General features: G+C 49.2%; 1 protein-coding gene across 11 annotated transcripts in view; it reads right to left on the minus strand.

Annotated features, from left to right (window-relative positions):
- The window catches only part of sei (potassium voltage-gated channel seizure), a 111,118-nt gene that overhangs the window by 64,514 nt on the left and 28,263 nt on the right, over positions 1–18,341 (minus strand). For all 11 annotated transcript variants that reach the window (XM_025300833.1, XM_025300831.1, XM_025300832.1 and 8 more), the window contains exons 3-4: positions 9,841–9,999; positions 4,932–5,082 (exon numbers count right to left, since the gene is read on the minus strand). In XM_025300833.1, the coding sequence (XP_025156618.1) occupies positions 4,932–5,082; positions 9,841–9,999 (310 nt within the window). The remainder of the gene's footprint in view (positions 1–4,931; positions 5,083–9,840; positions 10,000–18,341) is intronic.

Consider the following 18,341-nt stretch of genomic DNA (forward strand, 5'->3'; position numbering starts at 1 on the left):
TCTAATTCTAACACACAGCGGGGACGATGCGGGGAAATCGCGCGAGCGTTTCCCATTTATTTCCCCGCGGCAGCGGGGAATGTGACGAAATGGGAGTGCGCGTATCGCGGTGCCGATTGCACGGTGGTGGACGTTGATATGAAATCGCGCGCGCGCGCGCGCGCGGTCTCTGTTCATTTCGAGTTTATCACGACCGCTCGCGCTAAGCTCGACAAGCTCGACAAGCTCGCATTTTCCACGGCATCTATCTTCGTCACGCGTGTCCACGGCTCGATTAGAGCGGCGTTTCGATCGTAACACATTGTCGCGAGCGAGCGAGCGAGCGAGCGAGCGTTGCACGCGACGACGTGGTGGCAGGCAGGTTCACCTTGAAGAAGAAGAAGAAGAAGGAGGAGAAGAGGAAGAAGAGGAGGAAGAAGAAGAAGAAGGGGGACCGCCATGCTCCCCTGCACTCCCGACTCGCGACCCTGTGTGTCTCCGTTAGTTTCTGTCCGCTTCAAGGTCGTAGGCGCGATCGCATTATTCTCTGTCGTTTTTCGTGCTTCCCGGTCCTCGAGGTGGTTTATGCCATCGACTAAGCCGCGTTGCGTGCCGTGCACGAGCTTGCAACCCCGAAGCGAACTACCACCACTCCCGATAGCTCTCTCTCGCTCTCTACCCTGTTGTCTCTAAACATACGTATATCCCCGTGACAATTGAATGCGGAAAGTCTCAAGGTCGGGGCTACAATGAAATCCAAGAATCCAAAGCGCAAGGTGCCTGAGATGGCGCAGGCTAATTTGCAAATACGATAACAAACTTTAACTTTAAAAGGTAATTTCCTGTCGCGGGTTGAATGAAAGGAAAAAGAAAAAGAAGGAAAAGGAGAAAAATGCAGAATATCCATGTGTGTCCGAGTAGTTGAGTAGTAATCTGCCTTGACCTTGACAACCTTCCGGACAGGCGTATTTCCGCCGTCGTTGCGATAACGTGTAGCGTGTTGTTCGACGGCAAGACGTACGACGCACAACACGTCGGATTTTACGGGGATTTTTTTAAGGTCCTTCGTTAAGATTCACGCCAACACCGCCGCGCATGAGTTTCGGGCAAATTCGACTCGTACGTGCGCCGAATCGTGCTTTGATTACTCGTATTATTCATCAAAGACGCGGACGGGGAGAAGCAAGCCGCGAGCGGAGCTCGCTTATTGATTCATGGTAGGGCGCACACGGCAAATCCAGTTTCGGTTGTTTATGATATTTCTTCGCCGATAGTTATGCCTCTCGAGGTACAAATTACGTGTCCCCGAATACGAGGCGACGGCGACGGCGACGGCGACGGCGGCTGCGGTGGCTCAAGGAGAGACACTCTCAGGTGTCTTTTATTGAAAATCCCGGCGAAAACATATTTTTCCGTTCTTTTTATGAGCGCACGACATACTGAACTTTCGGAGGTGGCCCCAAAAGTCCAGCAATGTGGAAAACTTTTCGCGTTATCATTGGGAGACAAATGGAGGATGAAATTAAATTCCTGCTCTGCCATCGAGCCAACACACCCATCATGAGGTTACGGCATGTTCGGCTGTATCGCGTAATTAATGTCTGTCGATATCCCTGGATAGATATTGCTCCGTGCTTTTTACGCTACAAAAACACGCTATAAAGACGATGACAACTCGCGATTCCCTCGCGAGCGAACGAGAAGATTCTGTACGTAGACGGTGATTTGATTGTAAATATCCTTCACTCACCTCGAGCCTCTCGAGCCTAGATTTTGTAATCTGTTAGCAAGCCGCCCGCTATCAAAGTGAAATACGCAAAAGGAAATACATAAGGAGTAGTAAGTGAGAGAGAAGGGCGCGTGTTAGAGATGTTAAGAGAGCAATTCGAAGCGATAGCACCGCTGGGACACGTCGGATCGCCGGCAAGCCATTCTCGTTCGGAATTGTTGCGGCGGCGGCGGTACAATTGCGATTGCGGCCGAAATTGCTCCTGGGGAGGAATATCGATCGGATCGGCCGCTCCCACACAGAGCGCGGAAATAAGTTCAGGGGAGAGAGAGAGAGAGAGAGAGAGAGAGAGAGAGAGAGAGAGTGCGGCGTCATGCTCCGGGAATAAAGAGGGCCTCGCGCGCGCGCGCGAACGTAGATTCGTTCTCGGCGTCTGGCGTCGTAACGAGCGCCCCGAAGCTCATAAATCGGCGACGCGACGGACCGATCGATGAAAATTTCCTTATTCGAAACGGGACTCTTGTAAGGCGCGTAACGAAGCGCAACGGGGTAAGGAGGAAGCTCTCTCTCTCTCTCTCTCCCTCTCTCTCTCTCTCTCTCTCTCTCTCTCTCTCTCTCTCTCTCGATCGCTCTCGGCTCGGGGGGGGGGGGGGGGACGAAAACGATCGCTGTTTACGGACTCTTGCGCGTAGCCCTCGGTCGCGCAGGTTTCCGGGACACCCGGTTGTTTATTCGAGCGTGTTGCAAGCTCGCTCGCGATCGTATGGATTTCGCAACGCTTGCCAGATACCGTGGTGCCGTGGTGAAATCAGGTGAACCCGAATCGGGAAATGCCAGCCGCTGGACGCGATATCAATATCGACCCTTGGACGTGCGAGATATTTTTCCGCGCGCGCGCGCGGAAACAAAGTTTCCATGAAACAAAAACGCGACTCTGACGGCAGCCGCTTCGCGCGGGATATTAAAAATTTCAAGGGTTAATATGAGAAACTTTCGAAGCGTAAGTTGTGTAACACCGGAGGCCCGACTCCGCGGCACAACGTTCGCACAGATTTATAGGCCCAGCGAATTTTAATTTCGTAAAGGCGCATCTTCGCGGTATTACCGCATCGTATTTCACATGTACGTCGTAATTGACACAGTTGACTGTGCCAGCGAATCTTGTAAATGCCTGCCCACCTTGACTTACCGCTACTTATTAAATATATGACCCGATTGTGCTCACAGGAGGAAAATGGATGTACGTGTCGCTCTGGTGAATTTTTATTGTTTGTCAATTTGTTTTTCTCACGGGTTGCTCCAGCAGTTGCCCGCGTTATATTTCGCATTATTTCCAGCGTGTCAGGGGTAGAAAGAAAGCGGCTCGCTTCAAAACGTCGATGACGAATCGCATCCTCGGCCGAGTCGCGAGGAAGAAGAAAGTACAATAAATAAGAAATCGGAGAACGTTTTTCGCCGCCTAAGTTTATAATATCTATGAATCACGTCGAGCAGAGGCTCGCGGTGCAGATCCGACGGCTCGATGGTTGTTTGTCGATCTTTCGTCCGTCAGTCTCTGACGTTACCCCACTGGACATGGCTGTTTACTCAAACGCGGTTTCGACAAAATCCAGTCGTAATCAAAAGCCAATCGCGTCCCAAAGATGTTACTTGGGATTGAAACAATAGACGCACTGCCGAAGATGTATACTGCACGACGCGCTTGAATTGACTTTCTTTCCAACAACAGACGAAATAAATCAAGCTCAAGTTGTTGTCAAAAACCTTCTCCCAGCCAGCGCGGATAAGAAGAAGCGCGAGAGACATTTTGTATACAAAAGAGGCAATTTGTCGGTCGAATTCGTTTGAGAAAACAAACGTCGAGAATGAAAGAACGGAACTCTAGGAGAGCCGAAGGAGCAGACACTCTTCAAGCAGGCTCTCCTCGATGACGATCTGACTTGAGAAAGAAAAAGTAAAAAATGTTTGAACGTTGCTCGCACTTTGTTTTTCTATCGATGTTTGTATCAATCTTATGTTCGTCGTTTATATATCTCGAAGGGTAAGAAAATGCAAAAGAGTTGAAAAATGGTCAAAGATGATGTACGTACAAGACACTTCAATTTTCTCAACAGTCGTCGACAGAGAGAGAGAGAGAGAGAGAGAGAGAGAGAGAGAGAGAGGAGAGAGAGAGAGAGAGAGAGAGAGAGAGAGAGAGAGAGAGAGAGAGAGGGAGGGAGAGAGAGAGAGAGAGGGAGAGAGCGCATCGTTTTTTTTTCCCTCTATGAATCGTTTGCACTCGCAAAATGCAACCGATTCATAGAGGAAGCGTTAACTTTGTCACTTTTTGTGTGTCTCGAAACAGCCTTCGGTACAAACGAGCAGAGAAGTGAGAAAGCGATACAAACGATATAACGAGGTGCATGAATGCAAATCACGCTCAGAACTTTTCTTCTTCGTTCAAGTCGTCCGATTCGCGTTGCTTTGTATCTCTTGTCGCAATACTTATATAGAGTCATATTTAAAGTAATTGGTACCGCGAGAATGTAGGTTAGTTGCCGTCTGCGCTGTTAATGTCTTCCTAGCTACTTTGCGCGGTAATCGATCTGGTAACGAGCTATCCAAAAGACCATCCGTTAGTCCGCTGATTGCCCGACTCATCGTCGCGATATCGCCGACGCATCGCGATGCAATGCAATATCATTAGTGAAGTGAGAGAGCCGCGCGCTTCGTTACTCTGATTGCCATGCGATGCTACTTAATTAGATTCTGTACTCCCCAATGGTACGCCATTCTCCTCTATAATACGCCAAGTTACCCCCTTCGTGTTGACAGGCGGATTATTACCGATTGAGAACTTCCAGATGTAGTTTGCGAGATTTTAATGACCTCTTTATATTACAACTCTTCTCTCTCTCTCGAGATGCGTACGAGCGTCCCGTGTCAAAGGAAGATTCACAAACGTTTGAAATAAATTTAATTCCATTGTTAAATCCTTAGAAAAAGAGATTTACAAGTAATATATATATATATATATATATATATAAAAGTTGAACTGAAACAAATTTTAAAATGTAACTTTTATCGAGTCGATGAAACAATCATCTACAACGAAAAGCCGAGAAAGAGGAGATTTTATTATGTCGTTAAATTAGGGCCTTTGTTAAGGCTAAAGTGATTTAGTGATAAAGCCAAGATTCGCGTTTGGCGCTCAGATTCGGAATCGACAACAAAGATGACTCACCAGTTCTCAGAGGCTTCCTCGTCGAGGATGGTCCCGTCAGCAAGTCGATGAGGTAAATTAGCCGCCGTACGCGGTCGGTTTCTGACCCTTGGTGGACCAACGACACCGGTTCTCGTCAAGCCAGCACGGAAGGACGCCCTTGCCCTGTCGACTGCTCGAGTCAACGTCATTGAGTCTCATTAGTACTGTTAGTAGTTAGTGTTAGAGCGGTGGTGAGTGAGTGAGAGAGAGAGAGAGAGAGAGAGAGAGAGAGAGGTGAGAAGCGCAGCACTTTGCATAACGTCGTCATCGCCAATGTCGCAAGAAACGCCGATTACGGCGGTGTTTTGCGGCGTCGATGTACGCGCACGGTCGTGTGTATGTGTGTGTGTGTGTGTAATTTTTATTATCCACAAGTCCTCTCTCCGACACGCGGCGCTAATGCACACAAAACATGCAGGGTAAACATGCGGGGGACGACGACGTGTGGAACGGAAACGTAATACCTGACACGACCAGTCTCTCTCACGGAGCGACATGCGCATGTGGCTAAGCTCAATTAAGCAATCTGGCTAAATCCCCCACCTTAAAGCTGATAATTACTCTGCGCGATAACTGCGCTACATTACTTAACATAATTCGATCGATAGCATCGCGAGAACATTATTCCTCTTTCTTGCGACTTGTTCAACGTGATTTTTCATTCAATGCGACGCACGCAAACGTCTTTGCAAACGTGCGCGCAGAAATGGCGTCTCCTTTTCATTAAAGAAATATATCCAATCGTACTTATGACAAAGATTATATATCACACGTCACACATTTGGTGCTGAACATTGACAATAATTGATACTTAATATCTCGGATTCTGTTGAAACGTTAAAATTCGTCCGACCGATATATACGCGCAGTCGGAAGCTAACGATCGGTTTAACCTCGTCAAGCCGTATCGTCACGCTCGTCTCATCGAAGGTGTCACCGTCACGTGTCACGTGTGTGAGCGCTGGAGAATGTGTTCGCAACGCTGCACGACAAGAATACTTCGTAAAGATAAGTCAGTCAAAGCCGGACTTTTAATTTGTCGTGTGACGCGCGGCCGGCGCCGTCTGGCACACAGATGACAGCAAAATGTGCCAATCTGCGCTTCTGTTCTATGTCGTTTGATTTCACGCCAGCCGTGTGTGCGGCCACTGAACTTTCCATTCAAATATTACGCCTGTCTTTGAACCTAGCTGATCAACCGGCGCTGAAGCTAAAACTCATCGACCTTTGACTTTAGTGAAAAAGGGATCGCGCATAGTATATATAACGTACGTGTACAAATCGCGTCAACGGATTTTACAGAGAAACGCTCGAAATGTAAGAGACATCTCGTCTTTACATATCGTCCCTGTGGGCGGATTTGAAGCTTCTTCGAGGTCAAGTAGATATATTCGATTCACCGAGTGAGAATATCGCGCGCCCGTCAAAATTCATCATCGTTCATCAATCGGCGATCGACTTGCCTGACGCGCCTGGTGCGACTGCACCAAAGCGCGTTGCAAAAATGCGATTATCGGGGGGAGGGAGGGAGAGAGGGAGAGAGAGGGAGAGAGGGAGAGAGAGAGAGAGTGAACGCGCAAACTGTTTGCTCGTTACGTTCAATTTCGACATGTAAATGCGTGCATGAGCAAAGGGGAGGAAAGAGAGTTTTACAACCACCACCGCGAAGCGCGACAAAGGAATTCTAATTAAAAAAATATTCGTGCCCAGGTGTGAGCATAGCTCGAGGGAGAAAGGGAAAAAAGGGTTACAACCGTTATCGCTCATCGTCAACGCCAATGTTGGAGAGAAAGAGGAGCGATGAAGAGGAGATGGGTAAAAAGCGCTGCCAGTGATTGAATACAGTGGCTGTAATCCTCCCGAGAGTAAGCTGATATCGATTGTTATTAAACGAGAAGACCCCCCACTCGCCGCGGCTCGACGTCTACCGGAATAATATGTTATTAGGATGCGAATAAATCGGGTCGTTTGAGCATGTGTGTGTGGTATCTCTATGTGTAACATCGATCTGGCTTATCAGCTACGTCGACTTTATACTGATTCAATAATAAAGAGAGGGGCACGGGATAGTTTATAAGAAGAAAATAGATGAAGACGAATATGGAGCTTGGGAATTGAAATACGGGACGGGTCAAAGTAAACGAGTTGAAATAAAATGTTCAAAGCGCGAACGGCTGTAGAGGTATGCAAGTAACAGATTTGCATGAAATTGTGTCCTAAACTTTCGAGACTTGATGAATTACAATGCAAACAAAACGTTGAGTTTTCCGACATGTAGTCGCACTCGATAAATATGTCTAATGATTATTAATTGCGCGACATCGGGCGATAGATTTATTCGGAGATGATGAATTACACCATATATCCGTCACCGTCAATATATTAATTACATTCTGACGAACCTACAGACGAATAGCCTAAGCACTCTGTGACGAACAATTTCAAACTCTGTACGAACTATCGATTACGGATTATATCGGCCTTTCAGGATTCCTGCGCATTCAGTTATATATAGGCGAGACTTGGACGAGTTGAGGCCGCATCGTGGAACGAATCGCTCAATTGTACGCAATTGCATATTAGTCGTGTCTTGAATCCAAAATTAAACGCGAACGTTATATTCCAGCGATATTCTTTTCCTCTCTTTTTTCCCCTTTTCTCTCGCTTCTCTCATCAAATATATTAAGAAAAAAAAAAGATATATATATATATATATATATATATATGAAACATCGATGCGCTGAATCTCTTAAACATTAAATCAGATATTAAAACTGTTTCCGTTTTTTTTTCTTCCTATTCAAATAAATTGCACGCGTATTCGCAGCGAACGAGATTCGAAGCTTTCGTGAAAAATAAAAGGCTGGTACAGGTTTTAAAATCGAAAGAGGATAAGGGAGAAAGAAGCAATCGCGTTCTCGGTTCACATTGATTTTCCTGCGTGCGTGACGCCCGTGTGAAAGAGGCATTTCCTCGAGGTAACGCTCTTACGCTACGCGACTTTCCGCCACGATCGATTTCTGTTACGGGTCTCTAACCATCAGCTGAGCTGCTTAGGGGGCGGATTATCAACCAGGAGGTAAGGTGCCTATAGCTACCTATTCGAGGGCATAACATTTATTACCGGGTCAGGGTTAACCGTTAGGCGCGCCACACACGTCCAGCGCTCTGCAGCGTCGTTCTAAAAATAGTTTCGCGAGCACTCCAGATATATAAAACGCGACCACGTGTCCCGTCTCCCCCGTACGCACATATGCATACATGCATATGCGTACACGCTCTAAATTGGCTCGGAAAGATGGCGAAAAATTCATAACGAAGCCTTCGATACGTCCGCGGATCGCTTTAATAAATAATTGGGCAGCTTTTGTATGAGAAAGCCATCGATAGAAAGATGGAGAGAGAGAGAGAGAGAGAGAGAGAGAGAGAGAGAGAGAGAGGGACCATCGCGTCGCGAAATTAAAAGAATAAGGAGACAAAGAAAGCGCGCGCGCGCGCGTATGTGTGTGTGTATGCATCGTTAATCAAGATAATTTACGATGAATAGCAATCACTTTTATGTACGAGTCTAATTAATTCGTTTGTTTAATCTCATATCTGACACGAATATATTCCAAAGTGCTGCAACACAAATCGAGCAATAAGGATCTCTCTCTCTCTCTCTCTCTCTCTCTCTCTCTCTCTCTCTCTCTCTCTCTCTCTCTCTCTCTCTCTCTCCCTCTCTCTCTCTAGTTATTATCAAAACACACACATGTTTCATCTCCGAGTTGACACATCTCTGTGTAATTTTAATTTTCATAATGAAACCGTAAGAAGATTACAAAGCACTGACGGGGACTTATGCGGAAGAGCAGCAGCAACACTTTCGCGTATCTCGCAAAGTACCGCCGCACCGACGAAGTCGGCAAGGTCCAATTACGGAGATATATCGTATTCGCGCGGAAATACGATCACGTGTGCATTAGCAGAGGCGTACGGGGATTTGTGGATACGGACAGTCGACGGCGACGACGCGATTCGCGAAAAGAATCCCCGAATCTCAATAAGGGAAACACACCTGTATGTAGATATGTTGTAGGCGAGCGCGCGGGAGAATGACAGAGCGAGGTTGTTACGACGCGCGCGATATAATTGCGCGGATGAAAGAACCTGTTTCCAAATTTCCGCATCGATTGTAACGCGGCTGCTCATTATGCGGATACACCTGACCTGAATCTATGCTCGTAATAATGATCGTCACAATGAGAGTAGCCTACGTGTGCCACACGTCCCACTTGTGAACGCGAGTCGGCGGCGGGCCGAATGTCAGCGGCGGCGATGTCTTATAACGGAGAGCGCGCAGCGGGCAGGAAATAATGATAGCGACGTTTAAAAGCCGCAGAAAGTTATATGTGTAGGAGGCACGAAATGTCTCGGATCGGAGAATATCGTGTGTAAACGTTGCGGGCGTTCGTAATCGTTTGATCTGGCCGCGCGCCGACGAGACCGAGGAATTCAACTGCGAAGAATCGGTCTGCAAATCGCACGCACATGCGCGTGCGCGTGACGCACGCGATCGACGGCAAAATTTCATTCCTTCTTTTTCCGTCCGGATTAAACAAAGTTTCTTTCTCGCGTCGGAATTTCGATACGTGTGCGCGAGAGCGAAAGCGACGAGCGAGGGCGAGAACCCAAGAGCTTGCCGTGACACGGAAAAGGCTGGAAAGCAGGCGCGCGCAATAGGTTTTGCGCGCGGAAATGTTGGGAACACCGCGGATTTTGCGGCGGACTTTCATGCGAAAACGCGCATTCGAACGCGCGCTCTCGCTCTCGCTCTCGCTCTCGTGCAAGCGCGTGCGCGTGCATCGGGACAAAGTCGACAAGTAGAACGAATAAAATTGGAACGTACAGCGTGTCGAGAGCCTGTTGTTGGCCTGACTCGGCGGCGGTATCGCGGATTGCGGAGGCGGTTGCGAGCTCAGGTCCTCGAAGTTTATGATTTGCAGGCAAATGTCGTCCACCTCGCTCCTTATTAGCGCTATGACCTCGCTGCAGAGGAACTTGGTTCCTGAAACAGGAAATTAGCAAGTCAGATACTCCTCGATCCTAAACCGCGTCGAGAACCTTATACACGTCCGTCGCCGTCGCCGTCGCCGTCGCCGTCGCCGTCGCCGTCGTTGGGTTCTCATCATAAATACGTATATATACCGGTGTTTCAACAACGACCCGCCGCGTAAAATTTAATTTGTCTATAACGCGATCCGTGTGTGTGTGTGTGTGTGTGAGATCCGGCACAAAGAACGATGCATCTGTCGATCTCAAAGATTCGTAGTGGCGAAACGATCGGTGAAAAGAGTGCTAACGATTTCTCCCTTTTTTTCTCGTTTTTCTTTTCTTTTTTGGTACAGGGACTCGCAACAATTTGACGCCTTTTACCGACGCATTCGTTTCTAATCGTATTTTTATATTTGTAAAAAAAATTGATTGAAAATTATTGGACGGTAACAAAAGAGTACACGCTCGTAAAATGATTCATCTGTCGAAATGATAAACTTATATGCGAGTCGGCAAATTTCTGCAAGCCTTCGATAAACGAGCGAGGAAAGATATCATCCGTCGCTTCCGAAAAAAGCAGCATCCTAACGAATAAATGGCCGACGTGTAAAAACTGATATACGAGTGTGTGTGTGTGTGCCTAAGGACGTTTGCTTCCCTCTCTCTCTCTCTCTCTCTCTCTCTCTCTCTCTCTCTCTCTCTCGCGCGCGCAGGATAAGTTGATATCTCGTAAAGTACGCGCAGCACCTGAAACGACTTCCGCTTGCACCCGATAACTCAAGCTCTCCTTGACGGCGCTTCGCGAGATCATCGCGGACGTCGATAGCACCTTCAGATGCGTGTCAAGGACTGCCGAGGGTAGCCGCGGCGTCGCGACAGTAAAATTTGGAAATACTGAGCCGTGAATCAAGAGAGAGCATAAACTATCCGGGAAATATACGCCGTGGCACGTACAAAACGCCGCGACCTATTCGCGCGCATGAAGCGCGCGAGCGGTGACTATCCGCCGCGATAAATATTCCAGATTGACGTTTACTGGATGTCTCTTAGACACCGACGGTCGCCGCCGCCGCCGCCGCCGCCGCCGCCGCCACGTCGTAGACGATATTTCACTTGCAGATAGGTGCGCGGTAGATAAAAGAGAGCCGATAGTAAAATTGCGAAACTTCCTATAAAGTCCCCTGGATCGCGCCCAAATAGTTTGTCCCGTCGGCGTGTCGTGGCAACGGTAATATCGTCGTAAACTTCAGATTGTTAGTAGAGTGACATAAAAGTTAGTCAAGTTGCCCGATAGGCGGCCCGCCCATTGCAATCTTGTTGCATTAAACGTCGCGCCGCGAATGTGGATGCCAAGTTTTATCGCGGCTTATGTACTCGTGAACGCGCGCGTTCTCGAATGGTGTCATAAAAAAAAATATCACACGTTTTATCTTCGACTTCATCCGCTGAGAGGAGTGCGAGCGCACGATACCGAGAACGTGTCAACCAGCCGCGGGGGAGGTTTCCTCTGTCGCGAAATTAAATGGGAAAATTACCATCACAAGGATGAAATTTAATCTGTCTCCCATATATCTTTTTCCGTCAGCGTTCCGCGGGACGAACGGCAAGCTCGGCGGGCTCTCGCTAATTGCGAGAGTTGCCTCGCCGCCAATGACAATGAGTCGGGGAGAAGGAATCCATAAGCGTACATAAGTTATCAGAAAAGCGTCAGTTGCCGCGAGTCGCGGAGAGTTCAGTTTCAATCTCGAGATGATACATGGCGCGAGCGAGCCGATCCCGAGGCTCGCGGAGGGGAAATAATGAGTCTCGCTAACGCGAGACGCTCGCTTGCCTTTGGCGCGTTTCGCCGACTAATTAACGGCGATGTTCGCTTCGCGGGACGCGGCGGCGGCGGCACACCTTGAACCTTGAGATTCAAAAGGCGGAAAGTCAGTGCGCGTCCCGTGTGTCCCGTAACGAAATATGCCCGGGCCTAACCGAAACCGTGCCAAGATTGCCACCTGGATATTCCATGGTGGACGTCATATCCGCGCAGCGTCAACAACTCTGATAAGATCCACATGTCCTATCGTATTACACAAGCTGTCGTTTAACTTTCGTTGTGCTACCACACAATGGAAAGCTTGTTTTTCGCCGTGATTAAACGATCGTATCTCACGCCGATCGATGTCACGGTCAAGGATGCTGCCGCCGCACATTTTCGGCGTTTTCCCCCTCTAAATATAGACGCGCACCCCCTCCCCCCATCCCCCATCCCACACGATCATTCGGCAAAACGACGATCGCAGTACGATGTGTGCTACATCCCGTCGTGTACGACGCACAGGAAAGAAAATGAGACGCTTCGACGCTTAGCGTCTGTCTCTGTCGTTTAACTCCGTGAAAATTATGGCAATGTTTGAAAATGTTGCTAAATGCACTTTTATTATTATTATTATTATTAAAAAAACCGTAATTATTTCCTCCTACATAAGCGCATTTCTCGCGCACAGATACTTCTGCTTCTACCAGTTTTAGCGTTGCGATGAGATTCGACTTTACTTCCGTAACTCCGTAACTAAATTAAATAAGATATTTCAGACGACCGCTCCCCGGCCGATTTTCCCCGGAAAGCCCCAGTCGTGCCGTTAATTTTCCAGCTCGCACCTCACGTATTGTTAACGCTTAAAGCGGCCGATACGTGTGGTTTCTTCAGCACAACGTCACGGCAAGCTCTGCTGTCTTATCGATCCGCCACAGCGCGTTCTTTCTCCCTCTCGCGCTTTCTCTTTGTCTCTCTGCCATTTGTACGTGTGTGTGTGTGTGTGTAGGGAATCACTCATGTCGGTGAGTCACGCATAGAACTGGCTTTTGAAGTCCGCTTGAAATGCGAGCGAAATCGTCGCACGTCGCGCTCTCGAAAGCACGCTCGTCCGCGACTCGCGATGTCCTGTGTAAATGCGTTTCGCTACGTGAAAGGGAACAAGCGTGCGCCCGTAGAATTTCAAGCGATTCGATGATGTAATTTCACATGTGATGATTATGTCTAATCTAAATGTTAGAACCGCCGCGGTCTTAACTTTATCCGTACCGTGCTGTGCTACGTTAAAAAAAAAGAGGTCGCAGATAAAAGCCTACATCCGTTCGATCGGACCAAAGGAGCTTTGACCACGCCAATCAACGGGAGATTTTCACTGTTTTTGACATTGTTATGGCGCGTTTGTTAATCCAGAGGGATAACAAAGCTGTGCAGCACATGCACTGTCTGTCTGTCTGTGTGTCGGCGTGTTACGTCGATGCGTCGATTTGTTTGCCGTACGCGCAATTTCAAGAAACAATTCGATCCTTATATCACGGGATCACAGAGTCCTGGTTTTATTCTCGTTCAAATAAAAGGACACTTTTATTGGAATCGCAGCTTAGCTTCGTTAAGAAGGGATTTCAGACCGAGGCGCGTGTCTACTTTGGAATTTCGTTCGGAATATAACGACTGTTTTGCTGTGTCGAACGGTTTTGTCCACGAATGTGAGAAATTGCTCCGACGGACACAATTCTCCTCTCGCTCCGATTAGAAAGAAATGCAGCCGGAATAAAGATTGATGTGTCAGAAAGCGCGAGATTTTTCGGCGATACGGTACCGTTGGAAATGGGAATTAAACGATATTGCTGAGAACAGCATTTCCCACTTCGGCATGGCAGATAAGGCGAGGGACGGCTGTTTTATCTCCGCGCGGTTCCGGTCCGAACCGGTCACTACGACAGACGTTAAAGATCCGTCCGCGGGTGCGAAAGAAAAAGAGAAAGAGAGAAAGAAAAAAAGGGGGGAGAGAGAGAGAGAGAGAGAGAGAGAGAGAGAGAGAGAGAGAGAGAGAGAGAGAGAGAGAGAGAGAAACGACCGAGCCGAGAGCTCGGAGATACTGCAGCAGCTGATTTTACGAGGACGATGTTTTGAAAACACGCGCGCTCGTAAAACGGCCGACAGTAAAAGCGGCCGTACGCGGAGTAAATTTGCGCGGAATGAAGTGCGCGCGCACACACCGCGCCAACTTCTTTTTTCCCTACGCACGGCATAAACACTGCATCATTAGACATTGGAAAGAAGTGACGCCTCCGATATGTTCCGCGCTGCTAGGCTCGAAAGAGCCTGTTGGAATTTTCATAAAATTAATTAAAATTGTACTCCACCACCACGAGAAAATATGAAGAATATGAATGAGAAAAAGCATGATTACGCTTGTGCGGAATATCAGATCAGAGTACGCAAGCACGAGGTACGCGATTGAACTACGCAGAGCCCGCCGGGGCTGGGGCGGGGATGTGTCCGCGCACATTAACAACGGCACTGCACCGGTGAACGCGCATTAAACCCAGTCATTCGCTATCGTAAATTCGTCAATATTAATATACGGCGCGACATAATCCTCGTGACGATCGTAAAAGCCATCGATAGCAAATTGCCGTCGACGGATCAATGCGAGCCCCGTATCCGCATGACGTGTCCTATCGAAGCTTGGCCCATCGAAACAGCCGTATAATAATCGCGTCAACTGGCCAACAGATCCGAAGCTCGTTATATACCTCGACCTCATTAGCTCTCTCTTCTTGCGCATACAACGCTCTCTCAGAGCAGCTGAAGAATGATTATCGGGGATAATGACGGTTGATTGCTCCTAGTCTTAAATGTATACTCGTAAATCTTGCACGAGCAAGCGCGAGCAAGCGCACGCGTATTACGCGTCTGTAATAATTACACCGACACTTTTGTCAATAGGGATCGTTGAGACGTTGAAGAAAGCAGAAGAATCTGAATACTGAATTTTATCCGTCTAATATGGGGGTGGGGAAACAGCTTCGCCGGGGAATCAGACCGATCCCAGACCGAGACCCTAGAGAGGTGCTAGAAACAGCTGGCGGGCAGATAACGGAGACCGCGAGAACAAAGATCCCTCGCGAGCCAATGCGGATTTTGCGGAATCTTGGTCGAAGTACGCGAGCCAATCCGCAGAAGAATGAGGAGAGGAATCTTCTGCCCGGGATAAAAGTCCAGGGGCGCAATTTCTGAGACCGCGCGCGCGCGCGCACGCGCGTGGGGGGAAGGGGAGGGGGCGTACGCTGGCCGGGAGACGACGCTGAAGAACACTCGCTTTGTTTCGCTCGAGTAGTCTCGTCTCGTTAGGCGCCTCGTGGTGCAACTTTCAGGCCAACAAGGAGCGCCCGAGACGCGGTACCGCGGAGCCGATGCGGCTTAACCGGGCGAATTTAACCGGCGACAGGGAGCCGCAAGGGTGGTATACGCGCAGGACGAGGAAGGGACGATGCGGCGCCACCGGAGGTGAACGCACCCGCGATCCATTCAGTATCGCTGGCGAAAAAGGGGGAGAGAGAGAGAGAGAGAGAGAGAGAGAGAGAGAGAGAGAGAGAGAGAGAGAGAGAGAGAGAGAGAGAGAGAGAGAGAGAGAGAGAGAGAGATAGAGAGAGAGAGAGAGAGAGAGAGAGACGCCAAAGGGATAAAGCAGATGGTGCACTCCCATCGATCCCGTCTTTGGGACTCCTTCCTTCTTCCGAAAATCCGATAATCCTGCCCCACCGGCCGCGTAATAAAACACCGGTCGCCTATCGGATCGGGGCTGCGCGAGCGCGAACAATCGCGATGGCTGGCTGTAAAATAGCTTCTCTCGCGTCATTGAGTTCGTTAGCAAGGGAAAAGGAGGAGGAGGAGGAGGGAAAAGCGAGAAAAAACTTGCACACGTGTATTTTGAGTTGCAGAATTACTCTCGGACCAAGACGAAGGCGAGGCACGAAACGTTTCTATCTCGAGCCCGAGGCAGGATGGAGGATACAGAGAGCGTCTTTTATTAACCAAGGCTCGGGATGTAGGAAAAAAAAAAAAAAAAAAAGTAAACAGAGCGGCAACTGCCACGGAGGGATTACTTCGCGTTTCTTCCCTTTCTCGCTGCGGGAAAGAAATTGCGGACTGATTTATGGTAGTACCGTGTGCGCATTCGTATTTCATGCCGTTTGGAGCGTGAACCGGCGCCGCTTGAGAGACCGGTGGCGGCGAAACGCGCGAGTCCGCGGGGTTTGCGCGCAGCGCACTTCAAAGAAGCGAGCAAATTTCTCGTATAACATCGAGCTGTCGCGACGCGCATCGACTTATTTCCGCGAACGTCGCTAATGCAGAACGTTAATTTACAGCACGCGCGCGCGAGCTAGAAACAAAGAGAGGGAGAGACGGAGAGACAGCGAGCGCACGGGGGGGGGGAGGGGGATAGGGCGCTTTACGGTTAATATTAGAGTGACGGTGAGCACGACTGTGTAACAGTTTTACTATGACCACGGGTCTCGCGAAAGACAGAGAGAGAGAGAGAGAGAGAGAGAGGGAGAGGGAGAGGGAGAGAGGGGGAGAGAGAGAAAGAGAGAGAGAGAGAGAGAGAAAGAGAGAAGAGTCCAGTAGTCTGCGCCTATTTCGAGAGCACCTCGTGTAGACGGTAATAAACTCCCGTTGATACTTGCGCCGTTCTCGCGCGAACGGTGTGCCCGTTGCCGACTGACGTCGCATTGTCATCGTTTTACGGCACCGCAAAAATTGCTAATAAAGGAAGACTCCCTCTCTCGACTCGAGCCAGCTGGAGGCTGCCGCGCGTACTCGTCCGATAGAGTATCGTGTCTGTCGTCGATTGGGCAGATGAGCACAATAAGCGTCCAACTCGCTCGGATGTGAGTCATTCTCACATCGATTTTGCCGTAATGAAGCAACGATCTAACACAGATATTTGCACTTTGGCTCGCAACTTCTTTCTCACGGGAGAGAAGAGAACAGCAACAAAGCAATCCCTGCGGCGGAAGTTGCCGCTCCTACGCGCGCTTCCCTCGACAAATTTTGTGCTCGCGAACGTCTGCTCAAATTTCCGTGACGTTAAATCTGGCTCGTCGTACGGAGCCGGTGATTGAACTGACATAAACTCTTTCTATTTATAACGCTAATAAACACCGGATAGTAACCGATCCTTCCTCCTGAAAAACGACGCACCCGTCTGGGTATCCTGGCGGTAATGCTTTCATCAATAATCCAGGAATAGCGAATTCAGAGCGAAAACAAGGAAATATACCGTGCCGTGACAAAGGAACGCGCGCGTGCGCGCGAAGAGACGGATATTTATGGTTATCAGCGAGCGTGTAAAATAGGCGAGCCTATGGGAACAATAGTCCTGGCCGACGGCCAAAAAGTAGCGTCGTACGTACGTACGTACGTACGTACGTACATACATACGCTACCTTTTTCTCCGCCCTCCCCCTTCTCGCCGTCGTGCGCGCGCGTCCCTACCGCCGCCGCAAGAAGAAACAGCCGGAATTTGATAATGCGCAGCGAGGTGGGAAGGTAGCGAAATGAGTTTCTAAATTTGCGACACGGCAAAGCCTGCCGGCCGCTATAAATAAGCATCCCCCTCGGGGCGCTCCTCCGTGCTAAAAATAAGTCGAGTCCACGCTTAATCCGTGAGAGAGACTAATTTACACGTGGCCCTTCCTGATACTGAACAGCCGCTTCGCGGGCTCTTCACACACTGACCTTGCGATTGGCCAAATTGACGAACAGGTGTGTGCCCGTCGTCGTCGACTCGTCATCGATCCTCATCGGAAACGCTCTCGCGATTATCGGAGGAGACTAGCGCGAGCGGAGACACCCTGCTGTGTGTATCATAGCACACGCACACACACTTGGCCTCACGTTTTCTAGCGACTCGTAGTGGCGTTGTTCACAGTGCTAATCGACAGTTGCATGCAATTTCTTTCAATTTCACCAACAAACAAATGAGCGAGGCTTCTTTTCGCTCAATGTCAATTTGCGTGTGTTTGCGAGTGCACGGTATTATTACATATACACGATAGATAATTTTTTTTTTTATTCAACAGACAAACAAACAAACAAAAACGTCTGGCAGATGCGCAAGAAGAAAGCAGCACCTCCGGTGGCAGCGGCCACCGGAGGCGGCGAGAGGATTGGCGGATAACGAGCGCGCACGGGTCACGACGATACCGCAGTGGAGCGAGCGAGCGAACGAGAGCGAATGGTTAATGGGTTAACGGCTACTTCCAATTGGTCGATGACGCTGTGCCACCGTGACGTCACGGAGTGCAATGCCCCTGTGACGTGGCCCCTGTGCGGTGCACAGAAATAACGCGCGGTCTCTTTCCCTCTTTCTCTCGATCTGCACCCTCTCTGGCTCTCCTCTCCTCGTTTATTTTGCCCTCCTCCCCCTCACAGCTCTCTCTCTCTCTCTCTCTCTCTCTCTCTCGCTCCCTCCCTCCCTCCTCTCTTGCGCTCTCGCACTTCCACTCTCTTTGTCGAGCTCGTTCCCTTTCCAAACTGCGCTTTCG

The sequence above is a fragment of the Harpegnathos saltator genome, unplaced genomic scaffold (assembly GCF_003227715.2).
Source record: "Harpegnathos saltator strain DR-91 unplaced genomic scaffold, Hsal_v8.6 scaffold384, whole genome shotgun sequence".
NCBI classification, from domain to species: Eukaryota; Metazoa; Arthropoda; class Insecta; order Hymenoptera; family Formicidae; genus Harpegnathos; species Harpegnathos saltator.